This window comes from Ctenopharyngodon idella, chromosome 16 (assembly GCF_019924925.1).
Source record: "Ctenopharyngodon idella isolate HZGC_01 chromosome 16, HZGC01, whole genome shotgun sequence".
Taxonomy (NCBI): domain Eukaryota; kingdom Metazoa; phylum Chordata; class Actinopteri; order Cypriniformes; family Xenocyprididae; genus Ctenopharyngodon; species Ctenopharyngodon idella.
Window position 1 is genome coordinate 28,368,450 of NC_067235.1, and position 16,158 is coordinate 28,384,607.

Consider the following 16,158-nt stretch of genomic DNA (forward strand, 5'->3'; position numbering starts at 1 on the left):
TCTAGTTATCCATTGAAATTTTTTTCATGATTCATTTATTTGTGCAGTAGGTACCAGAGAGCACTCAGTATTTTGGATGTAGCCAGGCTAAAGGGCATTGTATCGTTCTCCTAATGCACGCAGTGCTTTTAGAAGCCACCTTGAGTGTCTCTGCTCTGTCTGGAGGCTCTCTGAGAGTCACCGACTGATTGATCCAAGAGACAGACATCAGAGCAGAGAATGATATCCTCTCTGCATGTCTCAAGGCTAAAAGAGACGTCTGAACACATATATAAACACACACACGCACACAGTCTCCATATGCTTCATTATTCCTCAGGTATTATCTTGGTACACAACAAGTGTAAGAATGACCTGCATTTGGAGAGTCAGCATATCTAGATGGATGAATCTCATTACCATATGCTGAACATTTGTGCACCACTTTTATGTCCAAGATGATAACCAAATTATTCATTAAATATTTATGCAACATGATGAGGTTTACAATTTTTTTTTGCACTCCACAACTGCCTTTTCTTCTGTGGTAATATGTTGAATATGGGGTTATCTTCTTTTCCCTGTTGTTGTGTAATGCTTCGTCAGCTTTTCTTTTGAACATCTCACCCTGAATTTTTTTTTTATATTAGTATTCAGTTTACATTATATACTGTGCAATATTGAGCAAGGGTTGTGCAAAATTCTGAATAGAAAAACTTCAACCTTTCATACTTTCTGTCCATAAGACATATAAACCTCAAGGCTTTTTAAACTTTTTCAATATTTTGTTGAGCCAGCATTCACTTTTATAGTTAAAAATTATTTTTACATTCATTTCTTTGAATTTCAGTTCATTTTAATTCTACTTCTATTTCTACTTTTACTTACATTCAGATTTAAATTGCAATTCTGCTAACTAACTCGATTTAAAATCAGTTCAAGCTCAATTCACCCCATAAATCCGATGCTTAGCATGTGCTCTCTATTCTATTTGGCATCAAATGTTTTTGTATAAATAACCACTAAACTGTATATCTTACCAGTTCACCATCTCTCTCTTTTCCTTTCTCTCTAGTGGGATGTTTTTTGATGGGAATCACACGTACATGATTGAACCAGGAGGAGAGAATAATAAGAGCGTAAGTATCGCCTACTTATATCACCCAGTTATATCGCAATTATATCAGTATTTTTTTTTTCTTAGATTTATAAAGTCTGTCATCATATCTTTATCAGCTATTCTTTTCATCTTTTTCATGTAAAATTAAGTACCAGGCTTTAGTCATATTGCGCATGCAGGTAATTGGTCCTAGTTCAGTTCGGATGGTAACTTAGCACTTATAAAAGCTCTGAACGTGTGATGTATATAGTAATTAATAATAGTTTCCATTAATCATGGTATAAATATTTGGGCGGGGGGTTGTTCTTGCTAGTTTTGGTTATTGGGGTGGTTACCTCCCCACATCCCTCCTGCAAACTACACCCCTGGATGAAACTCTATCCCTGATAGTGATTGTTTCAGGCAAGGAAATGACCCAGAGCAGTTTAACAGGGTTTTTCCTGTGCAGACAGGGCATATGTTGACTGATAAGCCCATCACACAGTCGATAGAGACACCTGACTCTGCAAAAGCACAGCTATTATCTACTAATGGCAGAATCCCACGTGAACACTCCCAGAGAATGAGGAGGGCATATCTATGAAAGACTTAGCTGTGTCACTGAGACACTAAGGTTTTAGAGAGAAAATGTCATTTCTTAACCTCAGAATGGTGATCTGATTCATTATGTGATTCACAGAGGAACATGGTAATGAAGTGATTTGTGTCATTTAGAGAAGTGGTGAAAGGCTGAAATGTTAAAGCTCTCTTATTATAGGAGAATGAAACCTGTTAAAGGACACGGAAGGGAGTTTATGATCCATCCACAGTTTGCTTTTATCTGTCACAGAAGTATTATAAATCTTTTTATGCCATCAGAAATGGCTTTAATGTACTAAGTTATTTAAATATATAATACATTCAATTTAGCCTAATTCACACAAATATATATACTGTATATATAATTTCTGACAGATATCTGTGCAACGTGCAACGTCAAATCAGCCCTTGAAGTGTAAACAGTTTAGTTGATTATAATGGGCGCAAAAGTTCTTCATAGTTTTTTTGTATATGAATCTCAAGACCTTTGTATCTGATGCTACTGATTCCTAGTTAACCTCGTAGTTTCTGTGGTAATGTGTGGAAGGTTGAGGTTGTCTTCTCCCTGTTGTTGTGTAATGCTTCGTCATCTTGTCTCATGAGCATCTCATTCTGAGAAATGACTCCGTTTCTTTATGCTGATGGTTTTGTCATGTTTCATATCAACCCCGTGACCTTGCGTGTTGGTGACCTCAGCAACAGGGCAGTCCTCTGATCTGATTCATTCAGACACAGTCACAAACCAGAGGGACAGTATCGTCCTGTTCACCATATGGCACATGCATCTGTCATCCGCCTCACACTGCAGCAGGGGACATGAAAACGTGTCCCTCTTTGGCCTCTGTAGCGTCTCTCACTGCTGGATGCTGCACAAAACTCACAGTACATCCAGGGCCTTTGCCTCTCAGCCCACCTAGAGTCAACATGAAATAAAAAAGTGGACACTGTTTGCTTTCTTAATTCATGTTTATGATTTTATGCACAATTCATAAGTTTTCAAAGAAAAAATGTTAACCCTTGCAATCATTCATCAAAATGTAATAACTATACTTTTTGATTGATGTCAGCCAAATAATTTTAACCCTAAGCCAAATAGCTATTTTTATTAATAAGCCAAGCCAAATGTATGTTTTATTAATAATGATATTTTTTACACTACTGTTCAAAAGTTTTGGGTCAGCAAGTTTTTTTTTTTTTTTTTTTTTTTTTTAAGAAATTGTTGAGTTTTTTCAAAAATATTTTAAAAAAAAAATCTAACTGACCCCAAATTTTTGAACAGTATATATATTATTATATTTATATTTATTAATAATAATAAAAAACTTAACAGTAATGTAATGCTGGTTAATGTTAAGTAGTAAAACCTAACAAACGTTACGCAGTAATAGCATATACAGATATATATATATATATATATATATATATATATATATATAAAGAAGCACTTTTGGGGTACATTGAGGTGATCTTGAAGGTGAACTTGAACTCAAGCCTCCATATCCCAAATTTATTGTACTTGTTTGTGATGCCAACTTGTTCTTTGGATATACAATTTTAATTTGTAATTATAAAATAAATATCAAATAATAATACAGTTAATTCAATGATGCATATAATGTAATTAGTTTGGTAAAAAATCGATTGCTAGTCCTAGTTTAAAAAGGAAACAAACATTTTCTGTAAGCAAAATGAGTTTGTTTTTGGAGGGAAGGTTCACATCTGCTTATGTGTCACTGGGTTTGTGTGTATTTGGAGAGACATCTCTTATTTCTCTCTCCATGTCTCTGATTTTCTCTATCTTATGCTTGCCGGACAGTCAGGCTGATAGTGTTGGGGGTGGGAGATCGTCTCTGGAACGGGGCGGCAGGCACCCCACCCCCTCAACAACCTTAACACACTTTCCCAAAAAAAAAGAAAGAAAGTGTGCCATCCCCCAACCTGCTTTCTATTCATGATCTAGTCCCCAGGAGAACACACACACCCCCTCCTCTGCTCCAATACAGAAAACCCCATCTTATTTTAAGCCAATACATCTGATAGGCCATCTGCGTTATACGGCTAATCCCTCACAAAGTGCCGCCTCTCATACGTGAGTATATGGGGGGTGGAGTGGAATAGCCTCCATAGAAACGAGGTCTGTGTCTCCCTCGTCTTTCTTATCTAGCGCACTGATATTCCCCACTGGCAGCATGTGGAAGCGTGCAGGAGTGTAGTGGCAGGATGTGTAATGTTCCCGTAAGCTCAGCTGGTAGAGCATGGCACTAGCAACGACAAGGTCAGGGGTTTATTTCCCAAGGAACGCACGTCTGATAATACGTGCCTCGTATGCACTGCAAGTCACTATGGATAGAAGTCAAGTGTCTGCCAAATGCAGTGATATATTTGTTAAATATTGGCGTTGTTGGATATTTCACGTCAGCTTTTGTTTAATGTCTTGAGACTGACTGGCTCTGTTCCAAAACCTACTGAGCCTTGCTAACTTTCCAAGGCAGCATTCTGAATGAAATGGATCCTCATAAGTGACTGATTTATGGTGTGAAAAAATGTCCATTGTCTTTTATCAAAAGTTTAGCAATGTACAACTCACAACTTTGGCACAAAAATTTGCCAAACAAAGGTAAATGTGACTGCAACTATAGAATACTCTACATAGGCAGCAACTCTGTATATCATATAGGAATAGTGCTCAGTAGAAGCAACTTTCATTTGATTTCAGTAGAACTTGCGTGAATTTAGCGCGCCCCTTGTACTCTACCATGCATAAAATATTAATAAAATATTGGTTACCCTATTGGTTTACCCAATATTTATTAATAAAAATTTGATTGAATTATAATCAATCTTTATCTTGCTTTGCTTGCGATTTAATCATTAGTTAAATGTTTTTCATTTTATTTTGACACATAAATATATTCCAACTTCAGCCTTTTGAGGTCTAATAGAAATATAACATTTAAGCTCACATCATGAATAGTCATTAAAAAAAAATAATTCTTTGCTGGGTAGTAAGATTCCAAAAATGTTGTACTTGTAATTAGATTATATTACATTTTAAAATTCTCATAATCAGATTATAGCATTTTTATGGATTACATGATTACATATTACTCACACAATGGCAGTAAATTATTCATAATTTATTATCCCTAATTCTTCTTTTGATTCTTTTTTAAAAAATCCAATCATGTTGTTGACAACAAAGAATGAATTGGGTTTTTTTTTAAATCAATATGGCACACAATCCTATTCAAACCTAAGTGATAAACAAGTAAGGTCAAAAGTAAAAGTAAACAAAAAGTAATCAGAATACATTACCTAAAATTAGTAATGTAGATTACATGACAAAAATTGTAGTTAGTGATGTAATCTAGATTACTAATTTTAGGTAATGTATTCGGACTACTTTTTGATTACTTTTAGATTACATGACAAAAATTGTAGTTAGTAACAATCTAAAAGTAATCAAAAAGTAGTCCGAATACATTACCTAAAATTAGTCCTCTAGATTGTCACTAACTACAATTTTTGTCATGCAATTCAGTAATCAGTAATGGACTACAATTTGCAAGTAACCTGCCCAGCACTATCAAGTATGTTTACCCCGAGCAAAGCAACTGTGTCATGCATCTCAGCAAATCGCAGCAGAACATTTAATTCAATAAACTTCATTTTAATAAAAAGAGCATTCAAGACACTAGTAGTCCATACACTATGTAAATAAAAATAAAATAAACATGAATTAAAATTAACATTTTGCAACAGAGCTTTGCAGAAAAAGGCAAAATGAAATAGATCTGTGCAATATTCCATAGGCAATGTAAGACAAACTATTTGTTTTAAGACATTAGTGTTTTTCTCTCGTTTCAGCAATGGATCAAGTGACTATGTAACAGTAAACAAACATTACTAGAGCATTCATTATTCAAATCTGCTGAGTTACATTATGATGACATCTCTGGTGTGGCACCTTTAAAAAGCAACAACAAAAACATTTGCAGATTTTGCACTAAAAAGAAGAGACTGGAATGTAATGCAGTGTTTCATTAAAGGTTTGTTACTCATGCAAGGCTCATTATTATGCATAAATCAAAAAGTGGAAGTACAGTCTTGATAAGAGTAGCTGAACTTTTCAAAGGCATCAGGCAGAGACGAGTAACATGAGTAAAACTACAAGGTCATTTTCTAAAACCTGCATACTTTTCTTCAATGTATAAAAAGACACAAAAACAGAGATCCTATAATGTTAGTGTTCATTTAGCATTTTGACCGAAACTAAAAACAGGACAGAAATTAAGACAAATTTCTATCAATTTCAAAGATAATTATAATAAACACAGCAGGTAAAAATGTTTTATCCTTCACATATTACATCATTATGTAACAAACAAACAAAAAAACAATGTTCAGATATTAGAATTTAGAACAATAAAGCAATGCATTTTCTAAACAGCAAATGTGGAACTTCATGGCACTGACAGTAATACAAGACACAGAGAGGAGTGCAAGCAGTTGCATCGCTTTCTAATAATTAATAATCACATTTAGATATTAGTAGACATTCACTAACAGGTTAATACAGTGCTTAACATCAACAATAAGTTCAGTTACTATTGAGATTAATAAAAACATTAGGGTTATGAAACATGAGCAAAATTCATTTCTGTGTAAATCATATGTAAACCTTTCATTAAATTTAATGCAACATACTCAGTGAAATTACAAACAGTTTACACATACATTTGTTTTGCTTGTTTTATGAATAAAGCACATTAAGAGAGCAAGGCATGACTTCCTAATTCCACTTGTGTTATTGCTTTCATGACCATTTTTCACTTTTTGGCCATTTTTAGTGCTTTAACTAAGGGGCACCTGCTACATCAACTGAATAAAGGTGTTTCTTTCAATTTACCATTTTGTTCACTTCATACTGACCATGTCACAGCTGTTTTCTAATTCCTAAAAATATAATAACAGATTGACCTTTTTGATTTAAAACAACTGTGAACACCCCAACTCAGTGTCAGTCTGTAAGGACAGGAATGTCAATCTCAATGCCTGACATACGGGAGCGTGTGGAATAGCGGTGCCCAGCATACCTCTGTGAGGGGGCGTAGCTCTGTGAGGGGGCGTAACTTTGTGAGGGGGCGTATCCCTGAGAAGGCCCGTAGCTTTGAGAGGGGGCATAACTATATACTTGTGAGGCCCCAACTTCTGAGCCATAACCGTCAGGCACAGACATCTGTGGCATGTAGACGTGGGGCGGCATAGGCTGCGTGGGTACAGGTTGAGGATACCCCTGTGCTGGGACAAAAGTGGGGGCATCCAGAACAGCCGGAGGGAAGCTCTGTGGGGCGTATGTCACGGGAGAAGGCAAGCCGTTGGTCATGAGGGGCTGCGCGGAGAGGCTGTTGGCCATTGTGGGCACTTCAGGGAGAGGTAGCCAGAAGGGTGAAGGCAGTTTTTTACACATGCAGTACCACATGAACATCAGCAGAGCAGCTAAGATCAGACCACCTGCACTGCCGATGGCCACATACACCCCAAACTCAACGGCAAACAGGTTATCGTAGCGCTCATTAAGATCACGCGTGTGAAACAGGAACCAGACGGAGGGTGGCAAGGCGATGGCCCCACCTAGAAACAGAAGCATCCCAGCCACGAGATGGCAGCCTGAGCTGTTGACCAAGCAGCGCGAGTTCTTGATGTCATCAGGAGTTTTGGAGCAGCAAGCGGTTTTACACATGCCAGTGAGACAGAGCAGAAGAGCCAAGCTGGAAAACAGCAGACCTGTGCAGAGAAGAGGTTGACGTCAACATTTAAGAATAAACTTAGGGCCCTATGATTTCCACGATACAGAAAATGTGGAAGGAATTGTGGAATCCAGTCATAAAAATGAAATTTACTGTATAACACTGAATTTGGCGAAATTTGTCGGGCTGTACACTTAATCAAATTATATGATATGGACGTGTGTCTGAATATTAAACCCCAAAAAGACTGCTATTTAAAAATTAAAATGGATAACACACATATGGCCCTTTAAACTGACAAGCAAGGTAACTGAACACATCATGAGCACCTACCAGCAGGTAAACAGAACTGTAGCAGTCTGAGGTCCAACTGGTCTACTTTCGAGTACCAGTCCGCATCAAAGTAATAGCAACCCGAAGAACCATCTCTTTGTACACACTTGGTCCACAGGCCGTCGTACACGGTCACGTTTTTGGCATTGCGGTTGAAGGTAAGCAGGCGTGTGGTTCTCCACTGAGGAATGAGCGTAGCGACGGTCAACCCGCCCACCGACAGCATCGCGACGATGAAGGCGAAGGCATTGGTGGCGTGAATGTCACGACAAGACATGGCTGGAGTCAGGAAAAACTGGAATCCTTGTGAAGGGAAAAGAGATAAGAAAGGAAATCAAGAATAATGATGAAAGAAAAAGTTACATGTTTTGAGTCATTTGCAAAAGTTTACTTACAAATTGAAAGTTTGTATACCAGTGCATGGAAATATGAAAGGTTTACTGTAAATCTTACAGTAATGTCTCCTCCCTCACAGACATACAGTAAAAGATGAGCTTAAAAGGGTTGAGTGCATTGCTTGCATATGTCGTGTTAAGTATGAGTGTGTATATCAATGATAATGTATGTATCTGAGTGTAGAGTGTATGTAGACTACAATAAATGTCTCTGTGTTTATATACAATAGACGTGTAGTGCGTATATAGAGTAAATGTATGTCTCTGCGTCGCGTGTGTGCGCGCACTGTCATTACAACAATAGATGTCAGACAATCGCATCTCTGTCAGGAGTTTCTTAACTGTCTTTATCACAAGCACAAGTTTCTTAACTGTCTATTTCACAGGCTCAGCATTTGCGTTTTAGTTTACGGTTTGTTTTGATTAGAGATCTGGTTTGGTTATGATTTATTCAAGAGTATGAGTTCATTCGAGCGCTAACAAGCTAATTTCAGCTAACTGCTAACTTTACGATACAACCTGTTGCACTTTAATTTCATAAGAGCGACACTGTCAAGACCAATATATCACACACATACCTGATTAACAGTGAATTTTAAATGACTCTTTTGGTGATATAACGGTCATTTTCTCACACAATCGGTGATCCTCTGCCTTGTATCGTCGTGTTGTGTTTAAGGAGGACTCTCCAGGAGCGCGCAGAACTCACTGTGCGGGTGCGGCATGACGTCATGCGCGCGCTCACATGCGTATATCGTTCGCAAACTATAGTGTAACGTACATAACATAAACCACATTGCCAATTAATTGTGTGCGAATCACACAGTGGCTTTTAAAAAAGACCATTTTGTTGGTATTTTCAGCGACGCAGTCTGGAGTTTCTTCTCACGTATTGTATTTTGGCGCCTACAAAAAAACGGTAGTCAAAATGTTTATCTTCCACTTCATTTTTATTTACTGTACCTTATTTTAAATGAGCTTACCTACTTCTATACAATAAACTAGCTGTCAATGCTTCTCAGGGTGGTTAGATTTTTATATAAATTTCTGTATAAACAAACTCTTGGCTATAAGAGATCTTTTGGGTAAAATAATTCATTAAACAGCAAAAATGTAATATTATAAATATTAAACATTTGTTTAGGCCAACAAACATTGTCATTAATACATTTACAAAACACATGTGACAACTTGCCCCAATGAAAAATTGACTGTTACCTTATTAAATGTGCTGTCTATCTCTTTTTTATACAGATTGAGCACTGTGTCTCATCAGACTCACTAAGTGTTATGTGGGAGTATTTGACACATAATCATATTTCTTTTCTGTAGGAGGAGGTTCATGTGCACATGATTTATCAGTCTCATGGTTTGGACGCCCCAGAGGACTTCATTTCTGCAGGTATGGACCAATCTCCTGTTCAGGTTTAAACCATTATATATATAGCATGTATACACTATAAATCAGGGCCCATGGGGGATAATTAATAAAGCTGAATGAGTTAGTTTTGTTTGCACACACTCTATGTTCAACTGTCCATACTGAAAGTTAATGTTTGTGTAAGTTCATCTGGCAGAGTCACCATTCCAGAACCCTCCACAGTTCAGTGCCGCCCACAGGAGGAAAAAGAGACAGGTGTGTATACTGTGTTCAGTTGTGCTACATTGTGTATGTCTTAGTATCCATTAAGGTTTGACTATCTGATGTGATTTCAGTGCTGTTGTAAGTTCTGCTCTCTCTCTCTCTGTTTCTTCTGTGTCTATCTTTTCCTCACCATCTCTCCTCCTCTCATGAAATATTTAGAGCAGGGCTGTGGACTCTTTATGGCACTAATGTATAGATCAGCTGTTTCTCTGCAGTAAGCATGTTTTGTGTGCTGCAGGGTGATGATATGAAACATGTTTGTCACTAGGTTTGGGAGTCGAGAACGGTTCTAATTCAGAACAGCTTCCTTTTTTAAATAATATTCGAATAGAAGGACTTGATGTTTATTCTGCATTCTTCTAATGATGTTGATGGAAGGCTATAACAAAATATGAATAAAATATGCAGTATGCGCATCAGTGGCACTTTAAACTTTGCTGTTGTTATTACAATGTTTTTGTGCATGTCAGATTGAGTGTTTGATAGATTGTTTTTTGGGATTAAAAGTTATTTTTGAATTATTATGTTCTGTTAAATTTCATAATAGGCTACTGATAGTATTGAATGCATTAAGAATTACTTTCCACTCTTTTTTATTGTTAATTTCTTCTTCAAAACTACTTAAAGAATCATTCATGGAATCGTAAGTGAACCAGTTTCCTGAATTGGAATTGGATCCAGAATCTTTAAATTCTTTATAATCCCATCCCTTGTTGTCACTATATCAGAACTTATTAAACTAGAGGAAAATAATGCACAATGTAAAATTTCTCACACAGATATCGCGAAGTCCACGGAGTGTTGCCGATGAGACCAAGTATATAGAGCTGATGGTCATAAATGATCATTTGATGGTAAGATGAGTGACAGTCTATTGTTAATCAACCTAGATAATCAGTGTTTTATGCAATTTATCTTTGTTTTTTTCTTATGGCTGTAATGTATTCATTTTATAATGCATTCACGTTCAATTTCCCCAGTACAAGAAACATCGCCTTTCCGTTGGACAAACAAACAACTATGCCAAGTCTGTTGTAAATATGGCTGATCTGGTAAGTTGCTCACATTATATACATTTAACAGTCTTTTTTTTTATTAATTTTAATTATGTGTTGTTTTATACTGGGTTCAGACTACACAATATTTTTGTCTGTTACTACAGTCACTGTATTAGATTATGTGATTCTTTAACAAGTTGCGTGATGTCATTGAGAAGGGGGAACTAGCGACTGACTTCCGGATACAAGAGCGCAAACAAGCAATGACTACCAAAGAGTTGCTGAAGCACCTCCACTATTGTTCGCCAGTATTTATCTTTTTTCTCTCTGTCATTATAGTCCCTTGAGGAAACATCATAAAGGCAAGAGTATTGTTGCCATAGCTTTTCTCCATTGAATAATTCCACCTAGCAGCACCAATATCATTGTCTCACTTTTGTTTCACTATGTTTGAAAGCTATGTATGAAGAGCTTCTGTGCTCCTATCACAGTTGTGACGGAACCCGTTGTTTAGGACGAAAAAATATTAAACATGCTTCTGCCGGGATGTTGTGAAGCACCACAGATGCAGCATTGGTTGTCGTCCACTATGATACACTATGGCCCGGTTTCACAGACAGGGCTTAGATTAAGCCAAGATTAAGTCTTAATTCAATTAGGGCATTTAAGGATCTTTTATATATATGTGCCTTAGAAAAAAAAAAAACATTACTGGTGTGCATCTTGAGAGAAAAGAATGGCACTGACATATTTTAAAGGGTTCACCCAAAAATGAAAATTCTGTCAGCTTTGTCTGTGAAACCAGGGGTATATGGAATAAAACGAATGATTTTTGCATCCTGATGGCCTACGTCAAACATATCGTGCCAAAATCGGGCTGATATTGTGTAGTTTGAACCCGACATAACTTGCATTGTAAATCTATTAAACAGATAATATTATAACTGCAGAAGGCTGATACTCATCAGTTTCTCAAGACAAATAGAGCAGGCTGACACTCACGTCATGAGCTGCTTTATCTGCTTGTTTGTCAGTCTGCCTGCCCTTGACAGTCCCATAAACATTCCTCCATTTCTCTCTCTCTCTGTGAGAGACAGTTGGCATTTGGCTGCTTCAGCCTGTTGTTCAGTATGTCAAAATGAGCTTTAGAATGAACAACAAAAAAGATCCATCATTCTGCAGTCATCATGTGTGTCCTTTGGATTCAGAATTGCATAGAATAAATTCAATTCTTATTCACCTGTTGTTAATAAACACATACTTTTTTTGTATCTGCAGTACTTCAAAGAGCAGCTCAACACTAGAATTGTCTTGGTTGCAATGGAAACGTGGGCGGCAGACAACAGGTTTAACATTAACGATGACCCCATGGTGACATTACGAGAGTTTATGAAGTACCGAAGAGACTTTATTAAAGAAAAGTGTGACTCCGTTCACCTTTTCTCGTGAGTTATAAAGACAACACACACATACACACAGCGGACATTAGTTTTATGATCAAATGAAAGGGCATTTCTAATGAGTTTTCTGTCTGCCTCCAGAGGCAACCGTTTCCATAGCAACTGGGGAGGAGCTTCATACATGGGCGGAGTCTGCTCACACACTAAGGGAGGCGGAGTCAATGAGGTTAGTGGTTGTGGTTATAGAAGACGATTTTAAGTAATGTTTGTCAGTGTCAAAGGCTTTTATTTGGGTGTTTTTTTCTGATTTGTTAGTATGGAAAGGAAATGGCCATAACTCTCGCTCAGTCACTGGGACAAAATATCGGCATCTTTTCTGATAAGAAACGAATTTTAAACGGTGAGTGTTCTCATTTCCTATTCTAACCTTTATATTTTTTTTACGTATGTACTTTGGCAGTAAACACAAGAGTACTCGCACATGCAGTCTCTCATAGTTTGTCACTGTAATCCGTCTTTCCCACACAGGGGAGTGCAAGTGTGAAGATAAATGGTCTGGCTGCATAATGGATGATGTTGGGTAAGTTTCTAATAAAGCAGATTTCCTAGATCTCCTAACACACACACATAACTCACTTAAATTTTGAGACCCTGTTGGAAATGCATATTAGTCTTACTAAAACAGCCTGTCATGCTTTGTGCTGAGTCTGTGTTCCTGTGTTTTGTTGCTTTAATAATGTTACATTAAATGTACTCGGTAACAGTGTTTGAAATTTGTGCCACTCACTGATCCATAACGCTTTCTGTCACATCAGATGTTGTTAACTGGCAGCTAGTGAGAAACTGAGACAGATTTAAACACTATTTCTCATGAAAGTCCACTAGGTGGCAGTAAATAATTTGGCATCTTAATTCATCTGTCTCTGTGCTTACTCATATCTGTGTCCTGTTTTCATTTTCATGGGAACCTCCAGACTGTTGATGGGTGGGCAGATTGGCATTACAATCTGTGAGGGTGAATCTCACAAAACTTTCCACAAAATATGCACATCTCAGATTCATATTTCACCCTATAATCAAATCTTATTACTGGAATGGCAAAAATAACATAATTCTTATTCCTGTTTATATATATATATATATATATATATATATATATAGATAACTTTATGGTTCTGAAAATACAGTTTACTTTATGCCAAATACAAGCTGTTGTTATTTTTTTCTGTTGATATTGGGGTGAAATAAGATGTTTTTGTGAGACTGACCTATGAACTCCTGTGTAGAATTAGAACACAATATCCTCAAAATGTCATGAGAAAGTGTTATTGATCATTTTAATCCAATTTTATATTTTTGGCTCTCCACTGTTGACATTTCACGTGTGGACATTGACATTTCACTGTTCATGATTCAAATTCATCCTTAAGTAATCTTAATATTCACAAACAGTGTTTGTCAGTGTCAAAGTGAAAAGTAGCAAAGCACAACTGATTATTAGTATTTACGCCTAAAACAGTCAGAAATGTTCACAGTGGTCGTGCAAGAAATGCTGTGATGTGAAGTGATCAGATACGTGTGATGTGATAGGTGTTTGTTCATGTCATAGTGTGCGTCTGTGTGTGTTGGTTTGTCTTTATCTGTGTGTTTTAATACCTTTTGCGTTTCCCCTTGTTCCCGAATGGGACAGCAGGTGAGCAGATGCTTGGCTGTGTCATGCTACTCGCTCGTGTCCTGTCGAACAGTCAGCTGCTGAGTCACATCAGCCTCGCCCCTCACTCCATCTAATAGCATTATGGCCTTAATTTTATTCAGTCAAGAGTGCAATATGGCGGAAGTGCATTATGTTGGAACATTCTGCAGTTTCCTGTGTGCTCTCTTAAATTTTTTCACTGTTTATTAATTCGTCCGACAGCTCATAGTGGGACATTTTTCGTTAAGAGGGGATTTTTGGTCTCCTCTCATTTTAAAGGGGTCATATCATGCATTTTTAATCTTGTATTTTGCTTCTGAGAATATTAGCAAAGGTCTTTCAGTATTTTCCTCCCTCTCTCTGCGCCCTAAACATTTTTTGGGATTTGCTGTCAGGTCCAAGTTTGAACTAGCCCATAATTAAAGTGGCAGTTCACCCAAAAATGAAAATTTGCTGTTAATTTACTCACCCTCAGGCTATCCAAGATGTAGGTGACTTGTTTTCTTCAGTAGAACAGTAAAGAAGATTTTTAGCTGAAACCGTGGTCCTCGGTGATTCATATAATGGAAGTCAATGGGTGCCGTCACTTTGAGCTTCAAAAAAACATATGTAGTCAAAACAAAATTAATACCCGTGGCTTCTGATGATACATTGAGGTCTTAAGAAGCGAAAAGATCAGTCTATGCAAGAAACTGCGGTTTATTCAGGAGCCACAGGTATTAATTTTGTTTTGACTACATATGTTTTTTTGAAGCTCAAAGTGACGGCACCCATTGACTTCCATTATATGAATCAGCTAAAAGCCTTTTTTACTGTTCTGCTGAAGTAAAAAATTCACCTACATCTTGGATTGCCTAAGGTTGGGTAAATTAACAGCAAATATCCATTTTTGGGTGAACTATTTTGCAAAAAAAAACAGTCCATGCCAAAATCAAGTAGCTGAACACCCAGTTGGCATCCTTGTGTGGTTACAACCATGAAGATTTCAGAACTAGCTGTTTTTGCTAGTTTAAAAAATGTTCTTGCTTGCTAGTTTAAAGTTTTTTATTGCTTGATAGTTTAAAAAAATGTTCTTTTGTGTTGAGTTCCGAAACATATAGTATGTAACTAATTTTCCGAGATACGACCCCTTTAAACAGTTTAAAACTGTCTGCAGTCATTCACACTCAGAACAGAACGATCATGATTTCACGCTAATGCCAAATGTCATAAAGCCTGCGTGATACACACACAGTCTACCTCCAAACACAAAACTCTTTTATAGTACAATCAGATAATCAGAATTATGGTGACAAAAGTGACGGACATCTGTCACCTGATATATGGCTTACTGACAGGACGTTAGCTGAAATTCACACCAGCACTCTCAGTGTGTGTTCACCCTCCGTCTTGCTGTGTGCTTAGCTTCTCAAATAAGACTTCTTCTCTTCGCAAGTCATGTTTCTGAACACATTTAGTAGTCATTAACCATTTTTTATCAATGCATACATTTCCACAACTCCTTTGGACCTTCAAAACTTAAATATCATTTGTAGAAGTTCATAATCTGAGAGAAAAAGTGTTGTAATCACCACACCAAGCTAAGCTCTTTCTCACTATCAGGAGAATATGGGACTATTGGGACAAAAAGTCCAAACTTCTGAGTATGAGAAAGTCCTCTGGTTCCAACATGCACATACATACGTTGTATTTGGGTTGTTTTTGATATATATATCCATCATTTCCTGAAAGCTACAGCACACTCTCACGGCTCATGTTATTTACACCAGTATCAATGGCCTTTCAGACAGACACGCTCATGTTGATCTGTCTCTCCATTGATAGATGTTTTGAGGAGTTTTATTTTCCGTGCAGCCTGCATGTCCGATCTGATCCACTAACTCCTGTGTTAATGTGGCAGGATGTTTTGTGTTCTCTGTTTTCCCCCTTTAAGTTTGTCTTCCTGCTGTTAACAATCCTGTGAAAATGTCTGCAACACTTTAAAATTAATTACCAATGCTTGAGCAGGTAAGACAAGGTGCCCTGTTATTCCAGGAACACACTCAGCATCTGGTAAACGAAGAGTAACCACTTGTACAAGGCATAATGTGAGATATGCACTCATTGATTCGCAGCCTGCGGTTAAGGCTTCCTGAAACTGCATTGTTGCAGATTGTTACAGATTGGAATAGTGCTTACTGCTTCGGAATGATCTCTGCAGGATATTGAGGGCAGCAACCCGGCTGATACAGGCTGAGCAGCGTTCAGCTTTCTCCTGATACTGTAC

General features: G+C 37.3%; 2 protein-coding genes across 4 annotated transcripts in view; one reads left to right on the forward strand and one right to left on the reverse strand.

Moving 5' to 3' along the window:
* adam22 (ADAM metallopeptidase domain 22) overlaps nt 1-16,158 on the forward strand; it is a 69,753-nt gene that overhangs the window by 29,958 nt on the left and 23,637 nt on the right. For all 3 annotated transcript variants that reach the window (XM_051864662.1, XM_051864660.1, XM_051864659.1), the window contains exons 6-14: nt 1,055-1,118; nt 9,489-9,558; nt 9,722-9,792; nt 10,581-10,655; nt 10,782-10,853; nt 12,078-12,244; nt 12,341-12,425; nt 12,515-12,599; nt 12,728-12,779. In XM_051864662.1, the coding sequence (XP_051720622.1) occupies nt 1,055-1,118; nt 9,489-9,558; nt 9,722-9,792; nt 10,581-10,655; nt 10,782-10,853; nt 12,078-12,244; nt 12,341-12,425; nt 12,515-12,599; nt 12,728-12,779 (741 nt within the window). The remainder of the gene's footprint in view (nt 1-1,054; nt 1,119-9,488; nt 9,559-9,721; nt 9,793-10,580; nt 10,656-10,781; nt 10,854-12,077; nt 12,245-12,340; nt 12,426-12,514; nt 12,600-12,727; nt 12,780-16,158) is intronic.
* Nucleotides 5,328-8,903, reverse strand: cldn12 (claudin 12). The gene is made up of 3 exons (XM_051864743.1): nt 8,735-8,903; nt 7,762-8,064; nt 5,328-7,465 (listed from the first exon to the last, which is right to left on the reverse strand). The coding sequence occupies exons 2-3, from the start codon at nt 8,036-8,038 to the stop codon at nt 6,699-6,701; spliced, it is 1,044 nt and encodes a 347-aa protein (XP_051720703.1). The 5' UTR covers nt 8,039-8,064; nt 8,735-8,903; the 3' UTR covers nt 5,328-6,698.